The following is a 20446-nucleotide window of genomic DNA, read 5'->3' as shown; positions in this document are numbered from 1 at the left end:
TGTACAGACTGATTGGATAGAAATTTTTAAGAACTGTTCAACGTGGAAAGCAGGATTGGCTTTCTTCCATGTTGGAGCTGGGCATTAATGACGGTCAATGGGCCAGGTCATCAGTTTATTCAGTCATCACCCTCCACACTCAGTCATCCGCCCTCACTCCACACCTACTCAGCTTCACTGTGACAGTTCTTGGTGCTTGCCCTGGAGTACAGAGGTGACCAAGCGTTCTCAGTCAAGGGGAGGGTTGCCACATAGACTTAGTAAATAGATGAACACCTGTACAAAAAGTTATCGTTGTCCTTAAAATGTTTCTGTATTTATATGGTTTCCTAACAGATATTCAAATTTTAAATCACCAAAGAGTATAAATAAAAATATAAGCTTTTCTCATATCAATATTCTCTTCTTCACTGTTCAGGTGTTTTAATAGCATGTTACTTAGTTTTTGCAACAAGAATGACTGCTGACCAAGCAATTATATTTGTTCGGGCAAAGCGACCTAATTCCATACAAACCCGAGGACAGCTACTATGTGTAAGGGAATTTACTCAGTTTCTGATTCCTCTTCGCAATATATTCTCTTGCTGTGACCCCAAGGCACATGCTGTCACCTTAGCACAGTATCTCATTCGTCAGCGGCATCTGCTTCATGGCTATGAGGCACGACTTCTGAAACATGTACCCAAAATTATCCATCTCGTGTGCAAATTGTTGCTGGACTTAGCTGAGAACAGGCCAGTAGTGACGGAAGAAGTGGCAGAAGTACCTGGCCTCTCTGCTGAAATTGAAAAGACTGTTTCTGAGATGGTCACAATGCAGCTGGATAAAGAGTTACTGAGACATGACAGTGATGCATCGGACTCTTTCACCCCCAGTGCAGTGGTGGCAGATTTTGAGAATCAGGATGTGATTCTTTCCAGTGAGCAAGAGTTTGACCCTCTTTGGAAGAGGCGGAATGTTGAGTGCCTTCAGCCCCTGACTCGTCTGAAAAGGCAGCTCAGCTACAGTGACTCGGACTTAAAGAGAGCCGAGTCATTTCTGGAGCAAGGGAGGACTCCGTGGACAGCGCCTGCCCAGGCCTTGCTTTGCCATAACCCCAGGCAGCAGAAGCACATAAGCCATTGTTACTCCCCACAGTCTCCACAGCTAGATTTAAATAAGGAAACGCTGGTCCGCAGTACATTTTCTTTCTGGAATCATGCTAAATTGGGAGGCCTGGAAGGACTCAAAGATGACAGGTCATCAATTTTCCATAGGACGAACATTCCAAAGGAAGTACAGCGAAGTAGAACCTTCTCTTCCGGTATTTCAGGTTCATACAACCCTGGGGAACAAGTTACACCAAATTTTGCAAATATCCCTAAGGAACTAAACTGTTCTCACCAGCAAATGTCCCACTGTGAGTGTGAAACTCGTGGTGGTTGTAGCCCAAGCTCTGTTACGGAGGACAGTGAGACTTGCCACCACCCCGTGGACTGTGCGTCCAGTCCCAAAGCACAGTTCTTGGTTGGACCTGAAACCCAGGATAGCAAATACCTGTCTGAAGTTGCTCCATACACGGCTTTACATTCTGACTTGAGTGTTGAAGCAAGGAGAATACTGGCAGCCAAAGCCCTGGCAAATTTAAATGAGATTGCAGAAAAGGAGGAAGTGAAAAAGAAGGTAGAAATGTGGCAGGTACTTGTATTTCATTTAATTATATATGAATGGGAAATATTTGTGTAAGAGCAAAAACAGTACATTTTCCCAAATTCATTTGTTACAGGAATTTGAAGACATGTTTGTATAATACGTAACTTTTGAACTTCAAGTTACTCAGCTATAATACCAGCTTGCTGTCATAGAAACAGCAGACACAGGGCTGTTTTGTAGGTTCATTTCAGTCTCTGTGAAGGAAAGCCCTTAGTGCTTAGCACTCAGCAGGGTGCTTGACTGAGCAAGGCAATGATATTGATTGATGTCGATAGTTTCCTTCTTTCTCACTGGGCTTGCAGGACTGATGGACAGATGAACAGACCACAGCAGACAGCTGTAGGAACTGACCCGAAGTATCTCTAACCTGAGACCTAGCAGGGAACTACTCTCTGAGAACCAGTGACAGATATAAATGAAATAGAGACAATTCTTTTCCAAAGCTCATTAACCCAACTATCAAGTAAAGCCAGAAGGACAAGTGATGGATGCTGTCTGCTCAGCATTCCCTCCTGCAGACTTCCCAGTCCACCCCAATAAGTCAGGTGTTGGATTCTGGAAGGCAAATGGAAGTGGCCTCAGCGTACCTTTGTGCCACTGGTTTTATCTGAGATTGGGTTCTTGGGGTCTATTTCTTAGCCTTTACTTAAATTAGAATGTGAAATTTTAAATTTTAACGCCTTCTTGTGTTGTACTTTCACTAGGAAGACAGTCTTAAATTAGCCTTGCTCTCTGCCCAAAATAAGCAGCTGGTCTAGAGAAAAGGCAGGCCTTATAAACCTAGTTATCAGAAACAAGTAAACTGCCCAAATGCGGGGCTGACCTGGGGAGGCCTGGCTCAGTGAAATTTTGGCTTGTTAGCCCATAACCTACCATGAATTATTTGTGTAGCTACTTTTCCATATCCTACCATTAATCAAACAAGGTGTGTACACTTTTCAGGAGGCCAGACCTTCCAGATGCAGAGGCGGGAAGGGTAGGCGTGAAGCCTCACCCTCACTTGCAACTGTGTGACAGGAGGAGAGCGCTTCCACACACGATTTCTCCATCAGAATTGTAGTGTTTTGTTTAATGAACAGTTAAATGTATTGCTTTCTTCCAACATGAAGTATTTTCTTTATTTCCTACTCCAAACTGAACAAGCCTTCCACTCAGTGGGCAGGTCTCCTCTGTGTCGCTGTGAGCCACAGTAGCTAGTGGCAGGACCTCCGAGTTCAGGCTTGAGAGCTCACCACCCCCTCGTGGGTCAGCCCCACATGGGCCAGACTGTTTGAACACATAATATAAACGAAAGCATTTCCTAGAGGTAGATACTACCCTATCATTTGGATAGGTTTGCCTTTTTTTTCCTTTCTAGATTTTATTGTGGATCTTTCAGTAATAAATCAGTTGAATTCTGGAAAAAGTAAAATGAACATGATTTGAGTAGGATAATGCTGCCTGTGCCCTTATTAGGCCCTTTCACATCTATTATTTCATGTGATTTTCACAGAAATCCTGTGAGACAGATGATGTTTTTTACAGATTCTTTGTTAATCTTTCAGTCCTTATGAATTAAGTAGCACAGGTCAGGAAACTAAGGGTCACAGAGGTCAAGTGATGTGCTTGAGGCGATGTGGTCCAAAGGCAGCAGGGCCAGGATACAGTTCATGTGTTTAATACTTTCCATCATCCCTGATGTTTTTCCTAACCCAGCGGGAAGATTTCAGAAAACAACAATGATGTAATGGTTGTTCTACTAAGAGGGTCTTTGAGTCATGTTGTTTCTGCCCAACATAAAAATTGAGTAAAAGCTACTCTGCTATGTACATGATCTATGGGATATGAAGGACTATCCACAACTAAAAGTTTTGGCTTATTTATGACATAATAAAGAGAAACCCAGTTGCTGGAGGACACTGGTAGCATGAGAAAAACATCACAGACTGGGATAGAGCAGATCTGGGTTGGGAATGCGCTCTCACACTTTGGGCTCCTGGGCAAGTTACTTCATCTTTCCTGAGCCCCCCAGTACATTTATCTGTAAAGGAGACCTCCTTGCTGGGTTGCTGTAAGAATCAGAGATAAGTCTTGTATCATCGTTCTTATCATACTATAAGTATTCTATGAATATTGGATGGGTGAATGAATGGATGGTGGCAGTTATTCTGCTTATTACTATTGCAAACACATATTTTATTTATTAAAAACAAATCTGAACCCTGTCAGAAATTAAAATTCTTATCTCACTTTTCCCCTGATCTCTGTGAGGTAAAGTTTTAAAGTCTTAAATTATCTCCAGACATTTGGAGTATTGGCAAGACTTCCTAGTTATTTTACCCTATCAAATTTCAGAATACAGGGCTTGTTTGTTGAATTCTACATAGGATTCTAAAAAGGAATTTGAAAGAAATACATATACCACATTTACTGACTTTTTGGCACTTTTACACTTTTTCATCTACCATTCTACTTCCTTGCAGTAAATATTTGTTTTGTTCCAAGGAGCCTGAAAAGGAAGGTTCCCTCTTCTTGAACTGTTTCTGTGGTCTCTAAACAAAGTGGAGAACTCAGGTTAGCTAAGCCTTTCTTTGTACCAAGAGCTTTAACAGCCTTCTCAGTTAGTCAGTCTACCTGTGGGGTGGAGATGAACTTTACAAAGGGAAACTGAGGCTTAGAGAAATTGCATGTCTTAGCCCAAGGTACTGGCTGGAAGTGGGGTCACTGGGAGGGGTCCCATTCCACACCCCAGAGCCTAAGAGTTTACTCTCCTGGACAGCCTAAGGATCATCAGATGTCAAACCGTGCCTGCCTCCCTCTCCTCTTCTCTCCCTCACTTTGTCTCTCTCTTTCTCTTCCTCTCCCTCCTTTCCTGTCTGTCCTCTCCTCTCCTTCTCTCCTTTCTTTTTCTCTTTCTTTCTTCCTTCCTTTTTAGAAAGAACTAAATTCCCGAGATGGAGCTTGGGAAAGAATATGTGGCGAAAGGGATCCTTTCATCCTGTGCAGTTTGATGTGGTCTTGGGTGGAGCAGCTGAAGGAGCCTGTGATAACCAAAGAGGACGTGGACATGTTGGTTGACAGATCTGCGGATGCCGCAGAAGCACTGTTTTTATTAGAGAAGGTAAAGTAGCTGTTGAACAGTTGATGAAGTTAACTAAGGCCCTCAATACAAGTTTTACAGACTGAAAAAAAACATTATAAAAAAGAGAAGAGCTTCCCTGGTGGCGCAGTGGTTGAGAGTCCGCCTGCCGATGCAGGGGACACGGGTTCGTGCCCTGGTCCAGGAAGATCCCACATGCCGCGGAGCGGCTGGGCCCATGAGCCATGGCCGCTGAGCCTGCGCGTCCGGAGCCTGTGCTCCGCAATGGGAGAGGCCACAACAGTGAGGGGCCCGCGTACCACAAAAAAAAAAAAAAAGAATTCACACAGAATCCCTTATCGGGGTCTAATTTAAATTTTTCCAAGGTAAGAGAAGAAATGCATCCCCAGTATAAACATTTAGAAGATACAAAAAATAAAAAGGGAAAATACCCATAACCCCAGGAGAACTACTTTAAACTTTTTCAAGTCTTTTCTTTCAATCTTACTGATGCATATGTTAACTTGGTAAAAATTATTTCACATACAACTTTATACTTCATTTTTGCTCAAAATTGTAACATAGGTATTTTTCCATGTTTAAGTTTTTTATTAATGTTAACTTTAATGGGTAGATAATGCTCTAACATGGGGATATGTTATAACTAACCACTTTTTCATTTTCAAGTATTTGTTTCTACTTATTTACTCTGAACATATAATGTGAATAACTGAGGTAGGTTGGAATATGCATTCATTTGTATTTCTTTAAAAAGGGTGTGTGTCACATATATACATTTATGTATATAATTTGTGTATGTATAAAATATAGAGGGAAAAATAAGAAACTGATAATGGTGGTTGCCTTTAAAACAGCAGTCCCCAACCTTATTGGCACTAGGGAGAGGTTTCATGGAAGACAGTTTTTCCATGGAGTGGGTTGGGGGGAGGATGGTTTCAGGATAATGCAAGCACGTTACATTTATTGTGCACTTTATTTCTATTATTTTTATATTGTAATATATAATGAAATAATTATACAACTCACCATAATGCTGACAGGAGGCAGAGCTCAGGCAGTAATGCGAGTGATGGTGAGCAGCTGTAAATACAGATGAAGCTTTGCTCACTCGTCCGCTGCTCACCTCCTGCCGTACGGCCTGGTTCCTAACAGGCCATGGACTGTTACCAGTCCGTGGCCCGGGGGTTGGGGACCCCTGCTTTAGAGAATAGTAGTAGGAGACAGTGGATCTAAGAAGCAAGAGAGACTTTTCATTGTAGATTCTTTTATACAATTTAATATTTTTAACCCTGAAGAGATATTAAATTTTCATTTATAAATCGGCTTTGTTTTGTTTTAGGAAACAATGTTATAATCAGCCTTGAGTAACCTACTACGCTGTGGTGTAAACACCTCATTCCTTCCAAATCTTCTACTACTACTATTACTACTTCATATAGACACACAGAGATACAGACAGGCACTTGCTCACAGTTGTGTGATGCATGTCTTTAAAGATAAGGTTTTTCCTGTATCTGCAGTCCCTTTCTTAGGCTGTTTTCTGAGCATTTAAATTTTAGAGATGAAACAGGAGGGTGGATAAGGAAGGCAGTTAACTTTCATTGGGTGGCAATGGGCCAGGCCCTCGCTAGGTCATAATTTATATTTTCACCTTTGTTCATCTCCATAACTCAGAGAGGTAGAGGCCCCACTTTTCATAAAAGGGAATGTGAAGCAGTCTGCCCACAGTGTGCAGCATGTGTCAGAGCAGGATACGAACTCCGGCACAAAGGTCATGTACTTTCTGTCACATTGTGCTGTTTCCTCATCGTTCACTCCAACCCTCACATGCAGGGCATTTACCTTATTTAGAGTTTTTTACTTTTATAGGCATCACTGTAATGATAATTTGTGCTTACAGGTTTTTCTGCATTTCAGATCATGTCCTTAGAGTAGATTTCCAGAAGTGAAATTAGTGGCTCTCAGGGGGCAACGTGTATTGAATGCGAATTGCTCCAGTGATGGAGTTTCTCCTTTGTTTCTCCAAAGTAAGCAACCCGCAGGAGTCAAGTTGGGGACACATTCTTCAGGGACCTTCCCCCTTATGGCATGCTCCTGGACGGCTGTGGCTGTCTTTCTTCTTCTGCCCCTCCCCACTCAGTATTGTCTGCCACTGGCAAGACATGATGAAGGTACTGAGCACTGAGTACCCAGCCATCTAGTCCACGTATTGCTGTGACGTGTCAGCATCTACTAGCCATACTGAAACAATTATGTCTAGAAACAACAAGAATGGATCGTCCTCAGTTCACTGAATGGAAGGCATTTGATTTTAAATTGCACTTATCTTCAGATTCAATTCTACTTTGTGTAATAACTAACTAGCTTTGATATTATCTACTGAAAGCTTTTCAAGTTAACACATAACCCTAAACACTGGTAGAGCCCTTGGTAGATAGTTTAGTATTTGAGGTAATGATTACTTGGTCACAAACCAGTTCTTGGCTTAGCAGTTGTTTTAAGTTTATTTCTTGACGCATTTTTTTTCTAACATCTTTATTGGAGTATAATTGCTTTACAATGTTGTGTTAGTTTCTGCTATATAACAAAGTGAATCAGCTATATGTATACATATATCCCCTCCCTCTTGCGTCTCCCTCCCACCCTCCCCATCCTAACCCTAACTTGTTTGATTTTGATTTCTGCAAAAACAGGGGCAGCAACAGACTATTCTTTGCGTGTTGCATTGCATAGTGAGCCTGCAGATGATTCCTGCCCACGTGGAGGAAGCCGTTCTTGCACGTGCCATTAAAGCCTTCACTAAGGTGGGTGGCACTTCTCTTTCCCCCTACAGACCACACTCAGTATCATCTTTGTAAATCAGAATCCGAGGGTCACCAGCCTTCTCTAAAATAAACCTTTTGGCCATGTTTCCCTTTAATGGAAATGTGTTTGACATTTCTCGAAAATAGTTGCAAACTTTTGGCTAAAAAATATCAGTTTCCTAACAATGATATAAAAGGCTGAACTGTGGGTTTTTTGAAGGAAAACTTTGGAACAAAGAAGTTTTGTGTAGAGAGAAACAATTGAGTGTTGAGAAAATATTTTTAAATCATGTTCCTAGTAGAACTCAGAGAATCTTTTCTTGTTGAGCCAGTTCTACCTTGGGTCTGAACAAGAAACTGTCTGCTGAGAATTTAACATCCAACGTTAGCAGTTCGGTACCGTGTCTGGTTGGCAAATCCTAAGTAAAAAGTAAAATAATGTTTCCTTTCCATGCACATCCTTTTGGCCTGCAGCAGTCTTTCCTGGCTGAAAAAACACGCCAGATTTCATACCAAGAGAAAAGGTTCCCTTGGGACTTCCCTGGTGGTCCAGTGGTTAAGAATCTACCTTCCAATGCAGGGGACGCAGGTTCAATCCCTGGTCGGGGAACTAAGATCCCACATGCCACGGGGGCAACTAAGCCCACGCGCCACAACTACTGACCCCTCACACTCTGGAGCCTGTTCACCACAACTAGAGAGAAGCCCGCTTGCCACAACAAAAGACCCCGCATGCCACAACTAAGACCTGGTGCAGCCAAATGAATATTGAAAGAAAGAAAATGTTCCCCATACCTCTTAAACCAATTTGTTTGGTATCTCTCATATGTGATACAAAAATGTCATTAAACAAAGAACCCAGTTTTTCGATGACAGCATCTGTGGCAAACATTAATGATAATAGCACTTATTATTTGTACTCATTCACCAATCTCTTTCCCCATCCACTCTTTCAAAAGTGATGTCCTTCTGGCAGGTTTCTTTGTTCCTCATCTGATGCTTTACAGCAGTAACCACTTTGCATCCTCTCAGTCTCTTCATGACTGTTTCCAGAGTCAGCGCCTCAAAACCAAAGTCATGTGATCCTTTACGTCTCTGTTTATGTTTTCATAGACCCAGAGGCCACTGCTGTGTGGGGATGGTTGTGATTTGGTGTTTAACAAAGTATACAGTTCAAACTGTTGTTACTAAGTTTTTGCAGATAGGACAGACAAAATAATGATTAAGATAAAGTTAAATTTCTGAATTTAACTGGAAAAAAATCCTGAATACTGATCTCTCTGAAAGTGGTAGGAATTCTTTACAACTTCTGTTGACCTTTTAGGGGGATACTAATGAAAAGTTAAATATACCAGTTGTTCCAAATCTGTCTGTAAAAATATTAGAATACCGTTCTTGGGTCTCTCCCCTTGTGCACAATCTTAGGAGCAAAGGCCCTGATAGCTTCTATTCCAGGCTAGCTCTTCAAGGAAATCTGTGTAGCATCTGCTTCCTATGTAACAAAGATCATGTTTCCTTCAGGCCAAAGCTTAGTAGTCTTGCCACAGCTCCCTCATCAAACATGGGGGATTGCCTAAGCATGGAGTTCCTCAGCTGTGATGCAGACTCCACCTGTGCCCCTCTGCATCATCCCCAGGGGGGTTGGAGGGCAAGGGAACCCATGTGATTATGGAGCATGTGCTGCCTTCAGTCATAAAGTTGTTTGTCTCTGACCCAGCAATCTCATGTCTTCTGCTAGCATCTATAAGGTGTGTTATCAGGGTGAAATCTCAGACTCTTCCCAGCCCTTCATAAGGAACAGCCTTCACTCTCTCTCTCCAGGAGGGAAGGGATCACTGGCCAAGTGATCCTCATCCTTTCCTAAGGAGTCACACATTGCTTTGGCGATGGGAGTGGGGTGGAGGTGTGGTGACTGCTCTGGTTCTCTGTCCTAACATTACTCCTAACCCTGCAATACGGTGAACTTGGGTAAACAATCCAAATATGTATATGTGGTGCCTTCCCACCAATGGGAAAGGAAATTAACTTTATGGAGGTATTTCCATGTGCCAAGCTTGTGTTAGAGCCTCATATTTAGTACTCAGAGAAATCCTAAGGAGATGGATCTTGTGGTCTTCATTTTACAGAAAGATTAGGTATGACCTGAGGCTATAATTGCTGACAGGTGGAAAGCTAGGCTTCCCACTCAGGTCACCTCAGTCCAACAGTTAAGCTGGTGTGCATTGTTTTAATAAGGAGACCTTTCCCTTATACCATCCATGATTAGTCTCTGCATTCAAAACCCCCATCACACTCACTGTTGACTTGCTTCATGAGTACTGTACATATCCAGGCACTAGATTTAATTTTTTTAGTTTTCATTCATAAATTTGGTATTGACATGATTGGCAGTTCTAATATAGTATTTTAATTAAAACTAGTGTGTGAAATGCATTGTGTGTGCATTTTAATTGTATATAATTTGGTTTATAAGTCTTTGTTTTTTTCTCCACCCCCTTTTCTCCCAAAATAAAGACTGGTTAAAATCCTTGTTATAGTATCCTGAATATAAATTTTCTTTGTTACCAGGTTAATTTTGATTCTGAAAATGGACCAATAGTTTACAACACCCTGAAGAAAATATTTAAGCACACACTGGAAGAAAAAAGAAAAATGGCAAAAGACGGCCCTAAGCCTGCTATTTAGTGAAGCTGACTTTCCCCTCGTGAATATTTCAGACCTGAAGATCTAGATGGCATTTCTGCTCATAGCTGAACAAGCTGAAATGTGGAACTGCTTCGTCTCATAGCACTTTATTTCAGATGCTCTTGGTTTGTGCTAAGAATGCTTGTTCCTGTTTGGAGCAATTATTTATTTTAAAATATCTTTGAGTTACATTTTTGTGTTGAAAAATTGCCATAAAGTTGGTGCCACTTCTTTTATTTATTTAACTGGATTAATATTGTTGTATTAATATTTTAAGAATGTGGTGTTTACATCCTTATTCTTTTTGACATTTTGGAAAAAGTTTTAACTCTTCTTTCCAAAACAATTATGTTATTGATGGAACTCTTCCTAGAGTTTTTACCAAATAGATAATTTTAGTAGTAAAACTTCACTGTGTGTCTATTCCCCAATACACGACCTAAGGAAGTCACCAAGTGTCTTAAACGGTTTTATATTTGTTAATAAGAAGGCAATTGACTCAGCATTTTTAAAGGATTTTTTAATATTTGTTTGAATCTGTTTTTTCTTTTTATAAGTGTGGCAAAGGATCTCAAATGTATTATTTTTCAGAGTGATTTAGTTTTACGTTAAAGGATTGACAGTGCAGTGTTTGGGACTTATTACTGTAGGAAATAGACTTGCTCTTGGTCAGGCTTCCAGACAACCTCACTGACCTCTGCTGTCACAGGCGGAAGGAGCAGTTCTCAACACATCAAACCTTATTCCCACTTCCCTGGGCTGTTGCTAAGCTGAGCAGCATCTTTACAGAGAAAGTGAGATCAGTGACAGGCAGTATGGGAAGCTGCAGGACTCCAGCAGAAAGAACTGTCTTACAGGGGCGGGCACCCCAGCCATAGCCTCTCCCCAGAGGCAGTTCTGTTCATGCCGATGTTGTGATAGCTCGAGCACCAGCCCACACCTCCTGAGTCTATCGTTCCATAAACCCAGATGCCTCAGGGCCCTATCTTTGGCTGCTTTACTTCTATGAGAATTAAGACTTTTAAACTGAATTTGACTCAACGTAGGTTGCATTCATTTGGATAAGAGGAAGTAATTGCTCAAAATATTTTAGTTCCTTATAAACAAAACTATCAGCAATTGAAGCCATTAAATATTATTTAAATGAATATGTGGGGCACGAGAGGCCAAGCCACAGAACAGATAGTAGTTCTTCCCAATAAAAGTGATATTAAACCAGTTTCTAACTAAAGCTACTACTTAATCTTAAAGACAGAATTTCAGGGGAAATAAGGCTAATTTACAACAAATGAAATTTCTCCAACTTGTGCATTTCTGAATCAAGCTCTAGCACATCAAAAATATTTTAGTCATTATCGGTCTTACTAACTCTAGTGGCAAATGCCAAATGCCACGCTGTTTGAATTTTTTAGGAAATCAAATCCAGTGAATTTTAATGAACTGGATTGCCCATTCCTGAAATTTCTTATTTTCAAGTGCCTAATCTGGGAAAGAAGGGGAGAAAACAGTTACGTTTATCCAAAGGTACATTATAAAAATATGTTTTTTACCTAAAAAGGTGTTTATCCTCATCTCAGTCAGTCTCACGTGGGCAGGCACCACCCATGGCTTATTTGACAAGTGGCTTTTGGCTTGTGTGTCTGAAATGGTCGTTTCAAATTAGAGGATAGATCCTGCACAGCCATGATGTGACCACAGCAGTGCATGTCTAAAATCTAAGTGCACCAGCCTGAAAAAGAGAGATGGTGGGAGAAATTAATTAGACTGTATACAGTTTTTGTATTAATTTGAATAAAAGTGGGGAAAAAAAAAACCCATAACCTTCGTCTTGTAGTTCTTTAGCTTGGTGCTTCTGAGGTCCCGATGATAAAGATGTGGCTTTGTGATTAGAGTATCCTGATGGGCAGCCTGAGCTGCAGGCTGAATAGTCAGCTAGCCAGGCTCTAGTCAGTCCCCACCCTGTCGGTTCAGAATGACAAAGGGGTGGAGGGCGGCAGATACGAGGGTTCTAAGAGGAATGTGTGAGGAAAATCTCAAGGTCAGCAAGATTCCTGCCTTCCTGTCTTTGAAATGGTGGGGAGTTCTTTGTAGCCCGGAGGATAGAAATCTACCTACTGGAAGAAGTTACAGGGCTGCAAAATTTAGGTCAGCAGAGTGGAAAGGGCCAAAAGCGCACACATTCAGAACTTAACTACCATGGCTGAGCACATGCTTGTCTTGCTTACTTCTCTTACAAGACCAAGAGAGAAGTATTTTTCACACTTGGCTGATGAAAGAATTCCCCTCTGACTGACTTTGAACCATGCTCACCTCCCTCTTGAGGCCCTTTCAACACTTGACTCCACGATGGCATTATAGAACATCGCATTATCCATAACTGCAGCAAAAATATCCCACATTTTTTGTCCTCTGAAAAAGAGTGAGCTCACTCTGTTACTGTTTTATATATATATGCACACACACACGTGTATATATATATATATATATATATATAAAATCTCTAGCATATCACACTTTTTAGTTTTTTCCTATTTCAGAGATTTGCTGATGCTCTTTGAGATGAAGTGCTGCTGTTTTAGAGATTGCTTCATCTATTTGCATAACTCAGAAATGCTACGCTGATCTACTTTCTCATAGCTTCAGCCAGCTTCCCATTTCCAACTGAGAAAGAGTATGTGCTTTCATCACTCTGGATTCCATGAAAATAGCCATATATCATACTTCAATAGAGAGAAAGTATCTCTATTTTCTCTTAAGTGGAGGACACTTACTCATATGCTTGAGTGCTATTTCTGGCTGTTCTCTAGAAGTCTAAAAAAATTTCCAGAGATGCTATGTTGTAAACAGTGCATGCCCCAAGTTCTTGATATCTGAAGGCCCCCAAATAATTTGGGTGATTGTTTAAAAGTGATAGCTTACTCATAGGATCTTTGTTGTTCAAAATTAATAAGCATTGATATATTTTCAGTGCAAGTGAACCAAGAACCCCATTCCCTTTGGTGCTTTTTATTTTTATGAATGTGGCCCAAGATTAGCACCTTACCAAAGGAGCCCTTTTCATTGTTAGGTGTTGAAAATTATTTACAGATAAAATGGCAGGAGAAAAATTCAACAAATCCTGTTACACAGTGGTGCATTATTTTTTAGTTATGCTTTTAAGCATGAGCTGATCTCTGATTAGCCCAACGCTGACAATAAAACTGATTTATAAGTAATCACAATGGAGCCATTCAATAGTGGAGCTGTGGCAAATCTTCGTTCTAAGCCATCAATTAAAATATCCAGTCACTAAAAATAATGTCCCAATAAGACTTTAATATCATAAAACCTTTTGCACTCAAAATAAGTTTCATACATCCACTGCAATTTATATCACAATAGAAGGCTGTTACGCTCTTGCCTCCTGGCTTTTTTGATGAAAAGATGTTTTAAGAATGAAAAGTTTTAAGATTGCCTCTGGGAGGCAAATGAAAACATGTTTTAAAATTGCCTCTTTGGGAGAGAAGTTATGTTTTTAGAATACTTTCCTACTTACATGACCATTTGATTACAGTCTTCAAATATTCCTTGGTTTTGATTTAGTGAATTGCTTTATCATTTTTTTTCTCCTCTTAAAAATAAAACAAGACTACTCAGACGTTGAATCAGGTTGAACCATATTGAATGGCCATTTCTGCAAGTCAAGAATTATCAAATATGGGCCATTTCATATGGTTCAACCAAATACTAAATTTAGTGTACCTGGGACTGGTAGGTGACATTTTCTGAATTATTTTAGCAAAGTTTAGATGATCAATTATTTTCTAAGAATATCTTGTATGCTCACATTAGAGTTCCAATACAATTGGAAGAGACTAATACGAAACTCCTATTCTTTCAGCAGTTGATTTGTGCTACTCTGTGCTTGCACTCTGCTGATGCTGGGGACACCCAGGAATCATTCCATCATTCATCCCGCCATCAGGAGCCAAGTCTATATCTGCCACGTCACTTGTCCATGCTATCTTCTCCTTCCATCAGCACCCTGAGTTCTGCATTGTATGCCACCTCGCTACCCCCTTCAGTCCACACTTGCACTCTTTCTATACAATGCTGGAAGACTAATTCTCAACACTTGTTATTCAGTTAATTCTGGATGTCCTTCAAAACTCAGCTCTGATCCCTTCAAACAGAATATGTTCTAATTAACTCTTTGTTAAGTGTAAAATTCAACTACCTGACGACCAAGGAGGTGGGGAGGTGTTATAGGCTGAATTATGTCCTAAAATTCATATGTTGAAGTCCTAATCCCCAGTACCTCAGAATGTGACTGTGTTTGGAGATAGGGCCTTTTAAGGGGTGATTAAGTTAAAAGGATGCCCATATGTGTGGGCCCTAATCCAATCTGACTGCTGTCCTTAGAAGAAAAGATCAGGAAACAGACATGCACAAAGAGAAGATATGAGGACACAGAGTATATGGCCATCTTCAAGCCAAGGAGAGGTCACTGGGGAACCCACGCTGCTGATACTTTCATCTTGGACTCCCAGCCTCCAGAATTGTGGGAAAATAAATGTCTGTTGTTTAATCCACCCATCTGTAGTATTTTGTTACAGCAGCCTGAGCTGACTGACACAGGAGAAAGCAAAATCTCTGCTCCTCCTCAGTGCTTACAGTGTACCTTGTGTGTGTTTATAGTTTTACTTCAAATAGCACATTGCTTGGTTAAAAACTTCATGTAAACTGAAGAATGCAGTATGCATTTTCCTGTGACTTGCTTTTTTTTGCTCAACATGCTCATATTTCTGCGTGTTGATGTGTGATCTGTGTGTTATCTGCTGAGTGGTATTTCATTGTGTGGATATACCACCATTTATCCCTTTGACTTGTGATAGACACTTGGTGGTTTATATTTGTACATTAATATAAACACATGAGTGCACACACGCAAGTTTCTCTAGCCTGTGTAGCTCAGAGTGGAATTTATGGGCTTTAAGGTATGCACATGTCCAGTTTCCTATGCAATAACAAAGCATTTCTAAAAATGTTTGTACCTGTTTACACTCCCAGCGGCCATGAATGAGAGCTCCCATTGCTCTGCATCCTTGTCAACACTTAGTACTGTGTGATGAATGCTTGATTTTTGCCAGATCTAGTTGATGGAGATAGTGTTCCAATGTGTTATTACATGTTTGGGGACATTTGTGTTTCCTCTTCTCTCACGTGTGTGTTCACATGCATCTCTGTCTCTCACAGGACTTAAACATAGGATGCTGGATTTGTTGATATTCTTTTCATCCATAGAACTACTCCTAGTGTAACACTGGGCACATAAAAGGGATTCAATAAATGAGGGTAAAAGAAAGGGAAGGGGGTAGAGGAAAGGAGGGGAGAGCCCTGATGTCTGTGTATATAGAAAAAATAGCTAGGGCAATTATATTTAAAAACAAGAGAGTGGAGTGTATAGGGGCATAATGGAAGTAATATTTCTCCACTTCATTCAAAGTAGTAAAATATCTGTGCCAGTAGACTGTGCCAAGTTACATATGTCATACCTACAGTAAGCACTAGGAAAACTATGCAAAGTGATACTCTCACAAACTATAATCAGGATGGACTTTTTTTTAATGTTCAAATAACTACAACAGGAAAGAAAAGAAACAAGAGTGAGGAATGCAAAGCAAGCAAACAAATAATAAAATGACTGACTTAAGTTCTAACAATTACCTAAATTCAGATAGTCTAAATGCACCAATTAAAAGACAGATTGGCCAAGTGGATAAAAAATGATTAATAAATCCTGTCTGCCAGAAACATTAAAATACAATGTTATAGATAGGTTATAGCATACACTATTTTTTAAAAACAGAATTGTTATATTAGTATCTGATAAAGTAGACTTTGGAGCAAAGAAAATTACAGAAACATTACACAGTGGTAAAAGGATCAACCCACCAGGGACACACAATCCTGAATACGTACACACCAACCATCAGAGCGTCCAGTTACATGAAGCAAAACCTGATAGAGCTGAAAGGAGAAATAGACAAAGCCACAATTAGGGTTGGGACTTCAGCATTCCATTCTCAGCAACTGAGACACTATGTGACAAAGCAAAGCTGTAGAGTCACTGATACACACATACATGCATGTGACAGTGGATTCTGCATACACAAATGCACACAACAAACACTGGCTCCTCTGCAGCAATTCTGACTGGTTTATCTCAGGACCCCTTTGCTCTCCTAAGAATCATTAAGTTCCTCAAAGAGGTTTTGCTTAGTTATATTGTATTTATTGATATTTATATATATCAGTAATTGAAAAATTTCTAAAATAGTTCATTTAGAAGAACAAAAACCTGTTCTGTACTTCTTAACATAAATATCTTTGTGACTCCTACTAAGGAGATGCTGCTGGAAGTAGAATTCAATTTGACAAGGAGGGAGAAATTGAGGACAAAGGAAAGAGAAGATCTTTTTAAAAGTTTGGAGAGGAACAGAAAGTATGAGTTGTTGTTTTGGTTTTTTTTTTCATCACTTTTCAAAAACCACAGAGAAAGAAGCCCTGAAACCATGAAGGTAGGGAAGCAGTTCTGCCCCATCTCACATAGAATGAGCAACAATCCCATATAAAATTATTAAAAGAATAAAAAAGATTAATGGATTAGGTGCAGAATAACATCTCTATGAATAAAGAAAGGATGCCAGAAGAATACGCTTGCAAATACTTAATATTTAAATGAGCTTTAAAAATTAGGATTATAGAAGCTATGATAGAATAACAAAAAATCAGAATATGAAAAACTCAGAAATGACATGATTGGATAAAAAGAAGTTCTGAAAGGAAAGCAGATGAACTCAAGAAAATTAGAAATAAGAAAAGCTTTGAGAAACTGAAAATTAAACTAGATGGAGCACAAGAGCAAATAAATCCAAGAGAGACAAAGGTGGGAAGGAGGAAAACAAATTTACAAAGATTAAAAAGATTTGAGAAAAGTGATAGATACAGAAGATAGTCAAAGAAAATTCAACACAAGTATAATAGGAATATCCAAAAAAGAAAGCCAAAATAATGGAAAAAACAAATTATAAACTGTAATACCAAAAAAATGGTTCAGTAAAAGAAGACTTAAAAGTATATACTAAAAGTTCACTCCATTTATCAATACATGGGAAAATCGACCCAGACTGGCCAACAATGACACATATTCTAGTAAAATGATTGGACTTTAAAGGAAAAAGAAAAACCTCTTTGGAGAATCAGACAAAGAGACCAAGTCATTTAAAAGGGAAGTAAAATCAGACTGACATCAGACTTTTCAAAAGCAACACCATGCCAGAAGATAAATGATACATGAGTAGCTTGTTAAAATGTCAAGCTATTTTCTAAGCTATTTAAAGATTCAATGCAATTCCAACAGCCCCCCCTTTGTGTTTTTGAAGAAATGGAAAAAAGGATTTTGTTTCCAAGCAATGCAACCGTTATATATAAAGGCCACACATTTGTATGAACATAAAATAACTCAGAGAATATTATTCACATGAGTCCTTCCTGAGGAGTCTCCTAGACTTGGGTTCAGGCCAAATCCAGCCCACCATTTGTTTTTCTACAATGCATGAGCCATACAAAAAGTATAAAATATCTGTGAGGCCATAATTATATAAATAAGTGAGCAATAGATAAGTGGAGGAGATGAGACAAATCTCCTATGAAGAATTCCAGATTAATTTAGGTAGATACTCTTCTCTTCCCCACTAAAATGTGAGATGCACTTAGTAAGTTGCTTACAGAAAGTATAATATGGAAGGGGGCAGGAAGGTGTATCAGGTTACAGTGGAGAAAACTGGCAAACAGGTCCTGGTCAGGGAATCAAGGTCAATATCATCACTGGTAAGTCAAGTTTTTTCTGTTTTTTTGGTTTTCTTTTTTACAACTTTATTGGAGTATAATTGCTTTACAATGGTGTGTTAGTTTCTGCTTTATAACAAAGTGAATCAGTTATACATATACATATGTTCCCATATCTCTTCCCTCTTGCATCTCCCTCCCTCCCACCCTCCCTATCCCACTCCTCTAGGTGGTCACAAAGCACCGAGCTGATCTCCCTCTGCTATGCGGCTGCTTCCCACTAGCTATCTATTTTACATTTGGAAGTGTATATGTGTCCATGCCACTCTCTCACTTTGTCACAGCTTACCCTTCCCCCTCCCCATATCCTCAAGTCCATTCTCTAGTAGGTCTGTGTCTTTATTCCTGTCTTACCCCTAGGTTCTTCATGACATTTTTTTCCCTTAAATTCCATATATATGTGTTAGCATATGGTATTTGTCTTTCTCTTTCTGACTTACTTCACTCTGTATGACAGACTCTTGGTCCATCCACCTCATTACAAATAGCTCAATTTCGTTTCTTTTTATGGCTGAGTAATATTCCATTGTATATATGTGCCACATCTTCTTTATCCATTCATCCGATGATGGACACTTAGGTTGATTCCATCTCCTGGCTATTGTAAATAGAGCTGCCATGAACATTATGGTACATGACTCTTTTTCAATTATGGTTTTCTCAGGGTATATACCCAGTAGTGGGATTGCTGGGTCATATGGTAGTTCTATTTGTAATTTTGTTGTTGTTGTTGTTTTTGTGGTACGCAGGCCTCTCAATGTTGTGGCCTCTCCCATCGCAGAGCACAGACTCCGGACATGCAGGCTCAGCAGCCATAGCTCACGGGCACAGCAGCTCCGCAGCATGTTGGATCTTCCCGGACCGGGGCACGAATCCGTGTCCCCTGCATCAGCAGGCAGACTCTCAACCACTGTGCCACCAGGGAAGGCCCTATTTGTAGTTTTCTAAGGAACCTCCATACTGTTCTCCATAGTGGCTGTACCAATTAACATTCCCACCAGCAGTGCAACAGTGTTCCCTTTGCTCCACACCCTCTCCAGCATTTATTGTTTCTAGATTTTTTGATGATGGCCTTTCTGATTGGTGTGAGATGAAATCTCATTGTAGTTTTGATTTGCATTTCTCTAATGATTAATGATGTTGAGCATTCTTTCATGTGTTTGTTGGCAGTCTGTATATCTACTTTGGAGAAATGTCTATTTAGGTCATCTGCCCATTTTTGGATTGGGTTGTTTGTTTTTTTGTTATTGAGCTGCATAAGCTGCTTGTAAATTTTGGAGATAAATCCTTTGTCAGTTGCTTCATTTGCAAATATTTTCTCCCATTCTGAGGGTTGTCCTTTGCTCTTGTTTATGATTTCCTTTGCTGTGCAAAAGCTTTGAAGTTTCATTAGGTCCCATTTGTTTATTTTTGTCTTTATTTCCATTTCTCTAGGAGCTGGGTGAAAAAGGATCTTGCTGTGATTTATGTCATAGAGTGTTCTGCCTATGTTTTCCTCTAAGAGATTGATAGTGTCTGGTCTTACATTTAGGTCTTTAATCCATTTTGAGCTTATTTTTGTGAATAGTGTTAGGGAGTGATCTACTCTCATACTTTTACATTTACCTGTCCAGTTTTCCAGCACCACTTACTGAAGAGGCTGTCCTTTCTACACTGTACATTCCTGCCTCCTTTATCAAAGATAAGGTGACCATATGTGCATGGGTTTATCTCTGAGCTTTCTATCCTGTTCCATTGATCTATCTTTCTGTTTTTGTGCCAGTACCATACTGTCTTGTTTACTGTAGCTTTGTAGTATAGCCTGAAGTCAAGGAGCCTGATTCCGCCATCTCCGTTTTTCGTTCTCAAGATTGCTTTGGCTATTCGGGGTCTTTTGTGTTTCCATGCAAATTGTGAAATTTTTTGTTCTAGTTCTGTGAAAAATGCCATTGGTAGTTTGATAGGGATTGCATTGAATCTGTAGATTGCTTTGGGTAGTAGAGTCATTTTCACAATGTTGATTCTTCCAATCCAACATGGTATATCTCTCCATCTATTTGTATCATCTTTAATTTCTTTCATCAGTGTCTTATAATTTTCTGCATACAGTTCTTTTGTCTCCTTCAGAAGGTTTATTCCTAGATATTTTATTCTTTTTGTTGCAATGGTAAATGGGAGTCTTTTCTTGATTTCAGTTATAGATTTTTCATCATTAGTGTATAGGAATGCGAGAGATTTCTGTGCATTAATTTTGTATCCTGCTACTTTACCAAATTCATTGATTAGCTCTCGTAGGTTTCTGGTAGCATCTTTAGGA

The 20446-nt window shown here is 39.7% G+C and overlaps 1 protein-coding gene across 5 annotated transcripts in view; it reads left to right on the top strand.

Moving 5' to 3' along the window:
- Nucleotides 1–12210, top strand: part of PTPDC1 (protein tyrosine phosphatase domain containing 1) — an 89850-nt gene extending 77640 nt beyond the window's left edge. For 3 of the 5 annotated variants that reach the window (XM_060301153.1, XM_060301156.1, XM_060301154.1), the window contains exons 6-9: nt 419–1677; nt 4607–4792; nt 7465–7575; nt 10144–12209. In XM_060301153.1, coding sequence (XP_060157136.1) covers nt 419–1677; nt 4607–4792; nt 7465–7575; nt 10144–10260 — 1673 coding nt within the window. In that variant the 3' untranslated portion in view covers nt 10261–12209. Of the gene's footprint in view, nt 1–418; nt 1678–4606; nt 4793–7464; nt 7576–10143 lie in introns of all 5 variants that reach the window. The other 2 variants (XM_030847249.2, XM_030847251.2) reach the window with 1 other exon arrangement.
- Nucleotides 12211–20446: the final 8236 nt, after the last annotated feature.

Source organism: Globicephala melas, chromosome 6 (genome assembly GCF_963455315.2).
Source record: "Globicephala melas chromosome 6, mGloMel1.2, whole genome shotgun sequence".
In the NCBI taxonomy this organism is placed as follows: domain Eukaryota; kingdom Metazoa; phylum Chordata; class Mammalia; order Artiodactyla; family Delphinidae; genus Globicephala; species Globicephala melas.
This window is presented reverse-complemented; position numbering and strand designations above follow the sequence as displayed.